At 39.6% G+C, this 16,255-nt stretch overlaps 1 protein-coding gene across 2 annotated transcripts in view; it reads left to right on the forward strand.

The window, feature by feature from the left end:
• Positions 1-16,255, forward strand: part of acaca (acetyl-CoA carboxylase alpha) — a 263,482-nt gene that overhangs the window by 163,133 nt on the left and 84,094 nt on the right. For both annotated transcript variants that reach the window (XM_043718470.1, XM_043718471.1), the window contains 2 exons: positions 321-441; positions 2,824-2,934. In XM_043718470.1, the coding sequence (XP_043574405.1) occupies positions 321-441; positions 2,824-2,934 (232 nt within the window). The remainder of the gene's footprint in view (positions 1-320; positions 442-2,823; positions 2,935-16,255) is intronic.

The following is a 16,255-nucleotide window of genomic DNA, read 5'->3' on the forward strand; positions in this document are numbered from 1 at the left end:
AAGTATCTGTAATAGGAATCTATTTAGCTATGGCAACATCTGTGAATAAATAGCCTGCATTGTTCACTGTCTTATATAAGGCACGATCACTTGGATGTTTTACTAGAAAATGCTGATGTCAATGAAACTGTTACTGAGTCTTCAGCAGAGTAAGGATAAATATTGAGGCCAGCAGAAAGTAGAGCCTTTTATGCTACACACAGGGCTGTTTCATTATTTGAGTTAAATAAATGGGTCCTCTTTCAAAAAAAAATGGTCCACATTTAGATTTGACTTGCTTCAGGTTGGATTGGTTTCCTTATTCCTTTCATTTTTCACAGGTACAAAATAACAGATATCATCGGCAAAGAAGAGGGACTGGGAGTTGAAAATCTCCGAGGATCAGGAATGATAGCAGGAGAATCATCGTTAGCTTATGATGAAATTATCACAATGAATTTGGTATGTCATGCAAATTACTTTGAAGAACGTTTAAAAATAAGGTAGTGTGCTTTTGGCATCAGCTTTGACTCAGTGATAGCATTCTCATCCGAATCAGAAGGTTGATAGTTCATGTCCTACTCTGATTTGAACAGGAAAAGGGAATCTTGCACTATTCGAAATGCTGACTTGAATGAAACATTAAAGTGGCAAAGCTGGTATTTATTGCCTATTCCTAGTTGTCCTTGAGAAAGGTGGTGGTGAATCACTGCAGTGCCTTTGCTGCATGTAGACCTACAACACTTTTAGGGAGGGAGTTCCAGCAACACTGAAGGAAGAGTGATATGTTTCCAAGTCAAGGTTCTGAGTGGTCTGTTGGGGCGCATGCAGTTGGTAGTGTCTACATGTAACTGCTGCCCTTGTCCTTCTAGGTAAATGTGGTCATGGGTATGGAAAATGCTATCTAAGGAATTGGTGAATTTCTACAATGCACCTTGTACATGGTAAACTCTGTTGTAGGAATAACTAGTCTCACATGCACAAGCAGTCAAGTGGGCTATTTTGTCCTGGATGATGTCAAATTTCTTGTGTTGTTAGAGCTGCACTCATCAAAACCAGTGGAGTGTATGCCATCACACTCTTGATTTGTACTTTTTAAGTGGTAGGCAGGATTTTGGAGTCAGGATTTGAGGTACTCGCCGCAGGACTCTTAGCTGCCTCATCCTTGTTTATATGGTGAGTCCAGTTCAGTTTCTGCTCTATGGTAAACCCTGGGATGTTGATTGAGAGGAATTCAGTAATGATTATGCCACTGAATGCAAGGTTTGTAGCTCAGGTTGAGGTTTAAGGTGTAGGTTTACTCGCTGAGCTGTAGGTTCTCCCTCTCTCCCCCCCTCAGCCCTACACACGGATGAAAAAAAAACACCATTTCGACTGGGACAACACATCTATCCTGGGACAGGCTAAGCAAAGACATGCCAGAGAATTCCTAGAGGTCTGGCACTCCAACCACAACGCCATAAACAAGCACATAGATCGAGATGCCATCTATCAACCCCTCAGAAAATGAACAGGAAATGACATCACCACAAACCCCAGGAACCCCATCCAGGAGAAAGATATAAATAGAAAGCAGGAGACAACAGCTTCGCTTCACTTGGAGGTCGCCACTGATGATGTTACCTAGCCAGGTAATGAAACGTCTGGATATCAAACCTACAGCTCAGCGAGCAAACCTACACCCTAATGCCAATTAATGTTAAGGCATGAAGATTAGAGTCTCACTTAGTGGATATGGTCATTGCCTGACACTTGTTTGGCACGAATATTACTTACCACCTGTCACTACAAACCTGGAAATTGTCTTGGGTCTTACTGCATTGGATGTAGATCAGTTCATTATCTGAGGAATCGCAAATGGCACTGAACATCCTGCAAATTATCAGGAAACATCCCCACCTCTCTCGTTATGATGGAGGTGAAGTCATTTGAAGTTGGTTTGACCTAAGACATGTCCAAGAGGAACTTGTGTGGAGATATCCTGGAGCTGATCTGTGTTGAACTTCTGACCTTCAACAACCATTTTCCTTTGTGACAGCTATACTCAACTATGATTCCCATGGGCTCTAAGATGCCACATGGCCTTCATGTCAAGGTCAATCACTCTCCCCTTACCTCTTGAATTCAAGTTTAAACTGAAGCTGTAATGTGGTCAAGAGCTAAGTGACCCTGCCAGAACTCAAACTCTGTTTCTGAGGGCAGGGTATTGCAAAGCAAGTGCTACTTGATAGTATTGTTGCTGACCACTTGATCACTTTACTGATTGATGGAGTAGTAATTGGCCAGGTTTATTGGTCCTGCTGTTTGTTTATAGAACAATTTGCCAACTTGTCAGGTAGATGACCTGTTTTAGGTGTACTTAAATAGATTGGCTAGGGGTATGGCAGACTCTGAGCACGTGCCTTCCTTACTGTTGCCAGGGCATTGTCAAGGCCCATAGCATTTGCAGTATTAGGTACCTCTCAACTGTTTCTTGATATCACGTGAAATGATTTGGTTTGGCATCTATGATGCTGCAGATTTGAAAATCATCTACTTGGCACTTCTGGCTGAAGATTGTTGCAAATGCTTCTGCCTTATCTTTTGCACCGATGAGCTGGGTTCCCCATTTGTTGATGATGGGAATATTTGTGAAACCACCACCTCAAAATCCACTGCTGCCCTTGTTCCTGCAATCTACATAATTAATCCTAAGATTCATACTTAAAAACTTGATGCACTGAGTATGTCTCAATTTTTTTTATTCTTAATAGGTTGATTTTCTTGTCAACTGTGAACAGTATTTAATAAGGAAATTTTTTGCCTGTATAAGGAACTGTTATCTGAAATAGTGTCTGATTGCAGGTCACGTGCCGTGCGATCGGTATTGGTGCATACCTTGTACGATTGGGACAGAGGACTATCCAAGTGGAAAACTCGCATATCATTTTGACTGGAGCTGGAGCCTTGAATAAGGTAAAAGCAAGCTGTTTCATTGGTAAACCTCTGTGGTTCTCAGTCCTTGCCAAGATCTGACTTTCTCCAGATGTCATCATGTAGCACACTGTAGTCATCAGTTAAAGTCCAATACCGTATTGACTTAAAATAAAAAGCATTTTTTGTAGACATCCAGGACGTTTGAATTATTTATGAAGCATCAGTATTTTTGAGTGACAGTGGATTTTAGTGCCATTCTTAATGAAATTGTCCCCTAATAATCTCTAAGGAAGGTTGTACAGCATTACAATAAAAGTAACATAATGGGTTTGTGTAAACTGATCTAATGTTGCCAAAAGCAGAATTCATCAAATTATAGGAAAATGGGATAGGAATTGTATTGCCAGACGCCTTCCATGTGTTGGAAAATCCTAAAACAAATCTGTGCTCAAAGAGTGACTGTTGTATTAGAATGGATTTTTGAAATTTGATTCCATTGAAAATAAGTCCATGCTTTAAATCCAGTTTAAAAATTGAACTGTTTATTCTCAAGGTGCCACCCTTCATGTTTTCTGCCTGTCTTTGCATTATGAATTATTTCTTGATTGTGATGCCAAAAGCCTGCTGTCAGGTCAACTCACAGGGTAAAAGGAGATACAACCAGAAATGTTAAAATCTCGCAGGCCTCAAATTGTCAGATTTGGGGAAGTTTATTGGTCTTGGGACCAATAGCCTGAAGTCAAATGAGGCTGATAGTAAGTGATCCCACAGTACTCTTTCTTGACATCAATTTAAACAAAATGATGCTAGCGCCAATAGATTTTTTGTGCAATTTGTTTTCACACGCCTGTATGATGGAAGAACACTTCATGAAGAAAGTATCCATGTACGCTAAAGAAACTCTTACTTATAGGGAACAACATTTGATTTATTGCTATATTTAATTTCATCTCACTACTGCTATGATAGATCTATTCGAGTTGGAGTCAAGTGTGAAACAATTTTTTTAATAAGGTGAAAGACTCCAGGATCAATTTGAAATTGGCCATCAGGCTTTGGAGCAAGCTTTGAGTGTGTGGTAGGAGAGGGTGGCTGGGTAGGATGTTTGGAACCTGCTTTAAGGGAAAAGGATCTCAAGCACACCAGCTTGTCTGGATCCATAGAAATATCAACCAACCAAACAAAAAACCTCCTTGCACTGGTGGCTGCAGAGAACAGGAAGCGTGCCTAGTGGGATAAACATTACTCTTGCTCTACTCATGGCTGCTGAATGTTTGAATTGATTTCTCTAACAGTTGTTAGGCTTCTTGTAATGTAATTTAGGTCTGACCCGCCCAAGATACCTAACAGAAGCTCCATAGTGGCTTGGACTCTCACTTGCAATTCTACACTTAATTCTGCATGGTTTTTATTTATTTGTTTATTTTCTATCCCATAATTTTGATGATGAAAGCTGTTTTGAGAACAACGTAGTGGGGGTTCCCAAGGCTGAAGCTACTTGAATACGATGTGCTCAGCAAGATATGCATTCTATTCCAGGCTTTCAGTCCATATCAGATGGAGGTTCCTATAGTCTTGACCTACTCTGCTTTGCAGTCTGGCTGGGAACTGTCGATCCTTACTCAGTGAGTAAGGTAATGAGCTCCCAGGCCATCCTAATTGCTCTAGGATTTGTGTTAAAGTCTTCAATGCATTGCAATATAGAGTTGACAGACTGGACATCCTGTCACATCTGGCTGTCTTTTGAGTACTTAACCATGCAGTTAACTGTTATTTCTTGGCAAGGCCTTCAACCATTCCCGTTCACTCTGAACAACAAGTTCCAGCTGAGTCCTGGAAATTAAAAGTAGCCCACCTACTAAGCCACCAATGATCAGTGAAGTGTTTTAAAAAAAAAACCTAGTAAAGTAAAAGCAGAACAATAAATTGTCCCTCCAATATCACAACACCTGAACTTGCTGACAAATATCCATTTCATTTGGTTTGTAGTTGATGTAGCTGATGATGGAAAGAAGAGTGTGCAACCTAGCCTGTAAGAACACCATTTTGTTTTTGATGCAGAACTCATGTTTATGTATATACCAGTGAATAAATTGACTCCCTCCCTACCTGCATCCCCTACCACCCCAAGACGTGATGTGCTATCCTCACATTAGTGGTCAGCCTCAAATTTTCATTCCACAAATGGTTGTTTTACTCATTTGCATTTATCACTGGGTGCAGAGAATCAAGCTGGTGATACAAGCTATCTAAGTTGCTAAAATGTGTATGTGTTTAAAACAGATCGACACAGACCAAACCCCACATGGCAAAAGATGACCACCACCCACAGCAATACTTTTGTATCAGTTTTATACTCTATTTAAGCCAACCCTAGCTTTTGGTGAGACACTGAGGTTTCAAAGGTAAATCTGCGCAGTAAAATCCATAATATAAACTTCCAGTTCAGTCTTCTCTGGAGTTTCTGCGTATTTTACAGGTGGACAACTTATCTTTGTTTTCCCTCCTGCCTGCAAGCTAACCCAATGATCCTGAGAGGGAGGGTTCAATAGTTGCTCACTCTTGTATAGAGAGAAGGTATGCAACCCCAATAAGCATTTCATATTTTGTAATTCTGCAGTTTAAATAAAAAAAACACAAAAAATGCTGGCCTAGCGTTTATTGTCCATCCCAGAGTGCAGTTAAGAGTCAGCTATATTGCTGTGGGTCTGGACTTGCATTTAGCCCAGACGAGGGAAGGATAGCAAATATTTCTTTCTAAATCACAATAGTGAACCAGATAGGCTTTTACAGCAATTGACAATCGTTACACGGTTGCCATTGGACTAGCTTTTTTGAATCAATATTTTTATTGAATCAAATTTCAACATCTGCCATGGTGGGTTTTGAACTCACATCCTCAGAACATTAGCCTGTGGCTCTGGATTGCTAGGCTAATGACAGTACCACTACGTCACTGTGTTCCCTGGTAGATTATTTAGTTAGGATCCAAGCTATCCAAGAAGTCATTCAAAATTGTTCCTCTCTTAGTTGCAGCTACGACTAAGCAATTCAGTAATGTGATAGTTTAATATACTTGTGACAATTCCTGTAGCAGTGATTTCAGTAACCATTGCTATTATCATGTAACTATCAAAGAAATGGCTATATTGCCACTAGTACACAGAATCAATCGCTAGGAGCTTTCAGATAGAAAGTGATTAAGAAGCAATGAATAATAAGGATAGACAAAATTGAATAAGTTTCCCAGTTTACAGTTTAGAAGAATCCTTGGACAGGTAAGTGATGAAGAGGAGTAGGGAGCCCGATGAAATTGCTGTCATCTCAGCAACACAGAGCAAAGATCCAAAAACTTCATTTTCTTATTTTTTTATAAAATTGAAAGCTTTCTTATTCTGTGTTAGAAAACCATAATGCACATGGTGTGTAGATATTTCTGTGAATGTGATTTGATTGGATGTCGGGCTCTTTCAGAAGCAAACAGTACAGCTCATGTAACCCAGTGGGAAAAACTCAGCTAAACTGTGTGCTGTTTTGTTTCTTTCCCCTAATGTGGAATAGGGCCGGTCAAGGGTGCTGCTTTCTGCTTGGCTGAGCCTGTGTCACTGCTCAGTTTGGTGGTGATTCACAGACAGCTAATGTGTGATAGAGGCAGCCTTCTGCTGGCCATTATCATTTGTAGCTGAGATTATTTTATCAAGGGGGGAAGGGGGGGGGTTGGCATGTGATCAGTGCTGCAAGTTGCCTAATCACGTCATGTCTGCATTACCTTCTATGTGTCAGTGGTCTGTAAGCACAGAACCAAATTGCCGTAAGACACCTAGATTCATTTAGGTGCCCTGTGAACCCTTGCCTATGAAGTACAGGCAAGAGAAGGAGAGGAGAAAATAAAATTGGCTTTTACTCACATTGAATCAGCTTTAATTTGCTGTTGGAATTCTTGCATGCATAATGAACAGGGATGGCAAGGTGTCATGGACATCCTTCTGTCCCACCTTACAATAAACAGCTGTACATGAAACATCAACATTTCGATCTCTCTGACCTGTCGGCTTGTGTGAAAATTGAAATAATGATAATGTACGCCTCAGACTGCATCAAAGTATCAGCACATCAAAGCCAGGAGGCATGAAATGCAAATGATAACATAAAGCAGATGGATTGAGCATGATCGCCGACACAGAATGAATTTCAATACAGCTCGAGATAAATACGTTATCCCAGCATTTTTTTTGTTCTTGGTTCTGACTCCTGACGATATTTTTTTTCACACTCCAGCAATCACTCGCTCCATCTCTTGCGTTTCAGGTCATGTCGGCACAGCTCCGGTGGAAATAATAGGATATAAACTCTGAGGTTGTTATTTGCATAGAAATAGCATGGAGCCCCAGGCAGTGGAGAGAAGGACAAGGAGATCATTTGTCTAAAATTTTAATGAAAAGTTTTGCTGAGGCAGAGGTTTTTCTTCTCACCCCCCCTCCACCCCCCAACCAATAAATTAACGTGGCTCGACTATCGAATTAGATGATACAGGGTAAATTGTGGTAAAGGAATGGAACAACATGTAAATTTCAATTTGGCTGCAATAATGAAAGCTGTACTGGGTTAGGGGTGTAGTTGGTACTGGACTGAATAAAATGCAACCCAATTCTTGTGACTAAATTAATGTAAAACAACATTTTATTTTTGAAGGAAAAGTCTAGATTTGCACAAGCTCTTAAAAACAGTAGCAATGCATTGGTTTTGCTTTTAGACCATTTTTGCAACCTTGTTCCACCTTGGGTATGTTTAACCCCATTACTTCTGAACTGGCATTGCTCTATTTTGTTATAAATGACATAGGTTTGTAAAATGTTGGCTTGAAGTGCAGAATTTGAAGATTGAAGCTGAAAAAAATTACATATGAGTGATTATTTTTTGTTTATATATACTTTAACTTGTCCTAGAAATAGCTCCTTACATTTTGCATTATTCCCAGACACAAAAATCTTAAGGAGTGTTTTTCTCAAAGATTTTCAACTTAGGCTTGGTAGTTTTTAGGAAACCCATAAATATGCCTAGTTTCTGACTTGCATTTAGAAGTATTATGCATTTCATATCTGTATTTGATATGTTGTCAATATTTGTTACTTTGTCAGCCCATTATTTTTATTATAAGCAAATAAGAAATGTATTTTGAAGCTGGGCCACCATTTCCTTTATTTTGTTGGTGCTGTGTTGCATGTGTTAAGATGTAGACTTGACAAGCACGTGCGCTTTTTTTTCACTTCTGGGACATCCTGAAGTATACTAGTGTTTTTACGTGATTCCACTAGGTTTGTTGATATTTCTCTGAGGTCCCCTAGTGTGTGTCAGCGCATAAATCCTTAGATCTGCGGGGGGAGGTGAAACCAAGTAACCATATTCACCAAATGATCTCCAAAGAAGAAACTTATCAACAAGATTCCACATTTGATAACTTAAAAACGAAATGGAATCAATGAAAATTAAACACAAATTATCAGGTACATGATACTTCAAATAAAAAGGTCAATTTAACTTTATATCAATGATTTAACAAAGACATTAAGAACTAAGACAATAGGTATCTGGATTGTAGTGTTTATAAACATGTCAGTATTGTAGCTTCACGGTTCCACAATATTCTATTTTTTATTCATACATGGTAGCCCAGAGTCTGATCCTTCAAGATCTTTCTTATTTTGAAGTTCACTCGGAATATCATTAGTGAAACACATTTCTGTGAACCCTCTTTTCTCAGGTCAGGACTGTTCTGAAGATGTAGTTTTCAGGAGTTTTTATTCAACCAACCTATCAATAATACACCTCTGTTCATGTTTTGACTACTTCTGGGAAAATACTGAGCTCTTTAGCATCTCCAGGCTAAAACATAGTTTTCCAGAATTTAGATCTCTCAGCCAATTTGTCTAATAAGTCAAGAGCTCCTGTCCTGAAATGCCAAAAAGAAAAATTGGCCTCTTCCTAAGAGACATCTGCTTCTTTACAAGAATTCATTTTGTTCCTCCTGTCTGTGTTGCATTTGCTTTGTATTTGTACTTATGTACTGAATTCCTTCAACCTCTCGCCCTCCTGCTTGTAATTTTCCTTTGGTCCACCAACCACATTGCATTCTTTTCTTAGCACTGCTAATAAAAAAAGATGTTTCAAGGTTAGGGATCATCAGAGCACATAGTCATAGTCATAGAGTCATTGAGATGTACAGTACAGAAACAGACCCTTTGGTCCATTTTGTCCATGCCGACCAGATATCCCAACCTAATCTAGTCCCAGTTGCCAGCACTTGGCCCATATCTCTGTAAACCCTTCCTATTTATATGTCCATCCAGATGCCTTATTCAAGAAAATTACATCTGATGCCTATTCTTTTGATGCAAGCTATTCAAAAGTCACTTTCTTCCAGCTATAAAACAATATCCTAGATGTTTTTAGACATTACAAATTTTCCTTACTGCACTGCTTCCAGGCCAAAGGTTGTCACAGTCAGAAATGTTTTCACATCATTTCTCGAAGAATATCAATATTTGCAGGCAGATTCAACATTTAAAAACCAATGCCATGCAAAATATTTTAATACTTAATCAATATCAGCCAGTCAACCACTTGGAGTTATTCCTTAAGCTGCTAATTTATGTAGTTTGACATTTCACAACAAATCAATTGGTTTTTACAATTTACTATGACCACTGAAACCTGGGAGGTGATGGCCTAGTGGTATTATCAGTGGACTGTTAATCCAGAGACCTAGCTAATGTTCTGTAAACATGGGTTCAAATCCTGCCATCACAGATGGTGGAATTTGAATTCAATAAAAAATATGGAATTAAGAGTCTAATGATAATGAATTAAGAGTCTAATGACAATTGTTGATTGTCAGAAAAACCCATCTCGTTCACAAATGTCCTTTTAGGGAAGGAAATTGTTACCCTTACCTGATCAAGCCGAGATATGACTTCAGACACACAGCAATGTGGTTGACTCTTAACTGTTCTCTGGGTACTTGGGGATTGGCAATAAATGCTGGCCAGCAGAACCCTCATCCCATAAGTGGATTAAAACAAAACAGTATTTTTAATGGTCTTGTTTCTATTGTGGTCTATCAAGATGACACAGTATTGCATGCCAATTTAGAACATAGTTGGCTTCACCCTTCATACAATGGGTCAATAATCTACTAGATCACTGAAGTTGACAGTAAATGACCTAAGAAACAAATAAACAGTGCTCTCAAGTGGTCAAGTATGATGAGAAAGTGAGGTCTGCAGATGCTGGAGATCAGAGCTGGAAATGTGTTGCTGGAAAAGCGCAGCAGGTCAGGCAGCATCCAGGGAACAGGAGAATCGACGTTTCGGGCATAAGCCCTTCTTCAGGAATGATGGTGCATTAACTTAATCATTGTCTTTTTTTTTGTTATCCCAGGAGTCAATGTAAGGATTTGGTATGTGAGGTTTAATACAAAATTGTAGAAAATTCAGACAGTTTAGAAGGCATTAAGTTTGCTCTTTGGCATAAGTCCTAAATCCCCTGCCAGAACAATCTAGAAAGCATTGCTTCTAAAAGCATAAAACACCCAAAATCAGTTACTGGTGTTCTGTGGAAAGCAGGAACTGAAATGAAAGGGAATTTAAAACTACTCACCAAAAATTTGGCCATATAGAAGAAAACGAGGTGCAAAAACCAGGTGAGTTGGGGGATGGTGAGGAATTGCAGCCAGCGCAACTTAGGTAGATGAAGGTAAGTGTGCGACTGGTGCTATAAAGGTCAGAAATACACATAATGATAGAGTCTGAATAATGGAATGTTTGTGCAGTTCCAGGGTGTTACATAGGTAGAAAGAAGGGACAGTGTAGAAAGATTCTGGATTAGTGGTGCTGGAAGAGCACAGCAGATCAGGCAGCATCCGAGGAGCAGTAAAATCGACCGAAACGTCCAGCACCACTAATCCAGAATCTGGTTTCCAGCATCTGCAGTCATTGTTTTTACCCAGTGTAGAAAAATTGAACACTTGAATGAGAAACATTTATAAATTGAGCTATAATTAAAGAGCTATGTTTGTTGCCTTTATTGCAAGTGGGAAGCATAGTTCTCTTTTTATTTCTTCCCACCATTTCAAAGATAATTGTGAATAGGGCAGATTTGAGTACTGAACTTTGCTATCCATTTAATGAAGAAAAGGAGTTTCCTAAATCTGTTGATATTGTTCCCTAAATTACCTCTGTAACTGTAAAGTGCTTTACAGCCTTGTAATTTCCAACATGTTATGTTGTGGAAAATCAACAGCCCTTGTAATTTTGAGAACTCCACTACAGTTGAATGTTGAGCTTGACTTGTGTAGGAACATTCGCTATCTTGTGACCCATTGGCTAACTCTTGCGCCTGCCCTTGGTGCTCCAACTAGTGCTGCAGTTGAGACCATTCTGGGAGAGATTGGCAAATGCTGATTCTCTTGGCTTGTCGTCAACATTGGGTAACTTGTAACCATTGCTTTCTTTATATACAAATACTTTCTTCTGATTTCTTCCTGATCTATTGAATTGACACCTTTTGAGCAGATGAGTTTTGAGATTCCTACTGGAACAACTGGAATCAAGACTGCATGGCAACTTCAATTCCTTGATGTTAATTGAAATATAGTAAATTATTTGTGAATCTTACCAGTTTGGAAATCATTCCAGTTAAGGTACACAGAAGCAAACTTGCCTGTTTTTAACGAATGATAAAAAAAACTCGTTCAAAACTGTGTTCTTTCCATTGATTAAATTTTATTCTTCTTCAATTGCACTCCTGTCTTAGCTTCCCTATTGCCCTGAAACTCTCTTATGCCTTTACAACCTCTAGACTCGCTATCTCTACGGCCTTCTGTTTGCTTATGCCCTCCTCTGCTCCTTGGAGCTCTTTTACTGTTCATCCATGTATCGCCCTAGCGGTGACAGCGCATTTTACTGTTTTATCTCAGACTCTGGACCTCCTTTTAAACCTTTTTAGCCACTGTAACTCACTCTCTTTTCATCTTTAAAAGCATATTGACCAAGTTTGTAGTTACCTTTGACTCCCACAAAAGCTCAGCAACTGACCCTTGATTCCTCTTGTGAAGCCCATTCTATTTTGCGGGTGCTCGATTTTTATTACATCTCAATAACCGCCACTCATACTGTCAGGTGTGAGCAATTTTGCTCTGGCAGATTTTGTGCGATATGATTTTGTTAGTGCAAGGAAAAGAAAGCCAGCCATTCATGACACACACGGTACAATAATCTTCTAACGCTTAAGCAGCTAACAAAGCAGTTAACCATTATAAATGACATAAATTTTGTTGATTCAGCTTTGCAGCACACAGAGGTTTTCAATAATACTGCAGGGTACGATAAGAAAAGTCTCTTTCAACAAGGGTTCTAATTACTTCAGTTCTTTGTGTTTTTGGGATGCGACTAATGTTGTTAAGACTGGTTTTATTGTCTATCCCAAGTATCACTGAGAAGATGATGCCTTCTTGAATTGCTACAATCTTTGTGATAATCATGGTAGAGTCATAGAGATGTACAGCATGGAAACAGAGCCTTCGGTCCAACACATCCATGCCGACTAGATATCCAAACTCAATCTAGTCCCACCTGCCAGCACCCGGCCCATATCCCTCCAAACCCTTCCTATTCAAATGCCTTTAAATGTTGCAATTGTACCAGCATCCACCACATTCTCTGGCAGCTCATTCCATACACGTACCACCCTCTGCGTGAAAAAGTTGCCCCTGAGGTCTCTTTTATATCTTTCCCCTCTCACCCTAAACCTATTCCCTCTAGTTCTGGACTCCTCGACCCCAGGGAAAATACTTTGCCTATTTATCCTATCCATGCCCCTCATAATTCTGTAAACCTCTATAAGGTCACCCCTCAGACTCCGACGCTCCATGGAAAACAGCCCCAGCCTGTTCAGCCTCTCCCTGTAGATCAGATCCACCAACCCTGGCAACATCCTTGTAAATCTTTCCTGAACCGTTTCAAGTTTCACAACATCTTTCCGATAGGAAGGAGACCAGAATTGCATGCAAACTCCCTAGGACCTTACCATTAAGTGTATAAGTCCTGCTAAGATTTGCTTTCCCAAAATGCAGCACCTCACATTTATCTGAATTAAACTCCATCTGCCACTTCTCAGCCCATTGGCCCATCTGGTCCAGATCCTGTATGTACCTTGATCAGAGGTAACCTTCTTTGCTGTCCACTACACCTCCAATTTTGGTGTTATCTGCAAACTTACTAACTGCACCTCTTATGCTCGCATCCAAATCATTTATGTAAATGACAAAAAGTAGAGGGCCCAGCACCGATCCTTGTGGCACTCCAGTGGTCACAACGTGAGATGGATTGGCAGAGAAATGATAAGAAAATTAAAATATGTCTAAAACATGGTTACTTTTGCACGACTCTAAATTTTGTGACAAAGTAGTCATGGGTGATCCCTTATGTGCTTAGAGATGGCTATGGATAAACATGAGGGAGGAATTTGAGGGACTAGTAACTGTTGACAGTTTTGGTTTCGGGAAAGAGTCAACCTCCTGAGGAGATGGCCTTCAATAATAACAAAACACACGGGCTGGAATGGGCAGTTGCAACTCCTATTCGCAGCAGTTCTGTGCCATGCGGTACTGCCTCTAAAAGCAATGAACCCACAACAACTGTAGCAAGGAGGTCGTCTTATTCTGATCAAGGTACATACAGAGAAATTTGCAAGTAGAAGATTCGGATCTCCTATAACCCATGCAGCCTTTCAGTTGGCTGAACATATATCCTGTCAAAGGGAGTACTTAGGAGTGTGAACTGCCCAAGTCGTATGTGGAAATCCCTGCACCAAAGTTTACTAAACACTGCATCACATATAATGAAATGCAAGCAAATGTCTGAGGAAGGGTCAGCGGATCTGAAACATTAACTCTGAATTCTCTTCACAGATGCTGCCAGACCTGCTGAGCTTTTCCAGCAACTTCCATTTTTGCTTCTGATGAACAGGATCTGCAGTTCTTTCGGTTACGATTAAATAGATTTGCTTCAAAATATTTTATTTTGTGGTCTGCATTCTTTTATCGTGCAGATAAGAGGTAATCAATTATCCAACAGCAAAGCAAACTAACATATCGATTTCTTGCAAAAAAGTGAGCTGGCAGCACAACTGGTAGTTCTGTTTGTAAACGTATCTAGGTCTTCAGTAACATCAATTCATTTACTCAAGTGCATGGTGTGAGCAACTGCAGTATTGTTATAGCACCTCAACTGACTCTTGAAGTAGTTCACCCATGTACTTTGCTACATTGTCTCTGTTGGGATTTGGAAGCTGTTTGCTGGCATCGTCATCACTGGGCCTACATGTCTGTATCCGAGTAAACCTGGGACCATCCATTTTCTTCAGAGAACTGGAATACATTTGAATCCATTAAGAGTAGTCTCTGATGCGTTTTAGAGACGATTTCTGCAGAGTAACAAAACTGCAGTTGTCTCTGCTGCATTATTTGACTGCAAGATGAATCTAAAGTTCAGGTTGTATCTTTAACTAAGTACTGTGATTCACTTGTGATAGTCTGGAAGGACCTCATTGCTGAAATACTGCTTGAATTGATCAACATTGTCAGTGTTCATGCATTGTGAATGGCTGATCATTCGAGCCCCAAAGAAATCTCATTCAGTGCCTCCCTATTCTTTCTATTATTCCAAATTTCTGAATCTAATATGTGAGATTAGCTCGTGTTAAAGCAGTCTTGCTGCTGATCTAATTGGTCACTGGTTTGTGGCACAGCGGTAATGTCCCTGCCCCAGGACTGGGAATCCCAAGTTCAGGTTGCACCTGCTCCAGAGGCATGTAATCTCATCTTCGAACAGGTTGATTAGAAAAATGGAGTTAAATTTTTGAAAAAAATTGGTCATGAATTCAAGCTCCAAACCAGAACATCAGCATAAAAACTAGGCTGATGCTTCAGTACAGTTTTATAAAGGTGTTGCATTTTTAAATGATGCCATCACACAAATGAATGTCAAACCAAAGCTCTACTTAGGTAATACTACATGTAAAAATTCCATGGAACTCTTATTACTAACATTTTTCCCTGAACTTTTCATCTTCATTGCCAGCTTTGAGATCTGCAGTGCTTCCTATTTGTCTCCTCCACAAATCACAGTATTTCTGTCATTCTCGTGCACGAAGGGTTTTGATATGTTTTTAACAGATGAGTTGTAACAAATGCATGTTTTTTTTATGATGCATGGTAGTTTGCTGTGAAGTTTGTTTTTCTATGCCCTCTGCTGCCAGGCTGTCCTCTCCTCTCTGCTGCAACCATGCTGAGGGATTGAAATCTCCTCTGTATCCACCCTGTCAGTGTTTTAGTGACATTGCAAAACTCTTGACCTTCATTTAGTTGCTTAATGTTAGGTCTCAGTTTTATTTGAGTACTTATTTTCATATTCTCTTTGCTCAATTCTATGGGATGGACTTAACAGATAAATTTATTTTTCCATTAATTTCTGTTGATATACGTTAGAATAAGAGCAAGATTTGGAATGGCAAACCAAATCATTGCGTTAACGTTTGTTTAACTGACAAATTTGCACAGAATGATCAAGCAAGGTAGCCTTGGCGAATCACTCAACAACTTTGCAATATTTTGCAATTATGTGGGTGCCAGAATGTTTGACAGCAAAACAGCAGTTCACCAGGGATAGTCCTGTCACAAATTGGTCATCTTTAAGAGGCTTGTTGAAAAACATTTATGTGTATATGTTTTGCATTTAAATTAATTTTTTACAAGAGCAACTGCAACCTTTTATGAAAAGCTTCAGGCAGTTTAAAACTTTGACATGTGAATTCTCGTCAGTGTTTAAAATGCATGTTCAGTGACACTTGCCTCAAAGGCCGTCTGCCTGTGGTGTCGCCACCTGTACACAGAGAGCACCCCATGTAATTTCCCAGCACGAAATGAATGATCTTCTGTACTAGCAGACGACCAACCCTGAAAATGTGGGCATAAATGATCCTTCTCTCTTGAATTTCAGCTCACTTGTTTCAGTCTGCAATGTAAATATTGCTGTGCCCAATGTTTCTGTCTGTGTACTGTTTCTCAGTCAGAATTTCATTAAGCCTAAGCCCACTGAAGATAAATGGGTCACCACCTCACTTTAAGTGGGGAGGGCAGGGACAGAGGGGTGTCAAGCAATCATGTTGAACATTTGTATGCTAATATTGTAACATGAATTTTGCATCTTAAGTGACACCAATGGAAGGTTAATGTAATGGGACAAGAAAATTGTATAGGATGATCTTAGTTCTGCCATAGTATTAATCAAAAATGTTTGAAAAA

Source organism: Chiloscyllium plagiosum, chromosome 28 (assembly GCF_004010195.1).
Source record: "Chiloscyllium plagiosum isolate BGI_BamShark_2017 chromosome 28, ASM401019v2, whole genome shotgun sequence".
In the NCBI taxonomy this organism is placed as follows: domain Eukaryota; kingdom Metazoa; phylum Chordata; class Chondrichthyes; order Orectolobiformes; family Hemiscylliidae; genus Chiloscyllium; species Chiloscyllium plagiosum.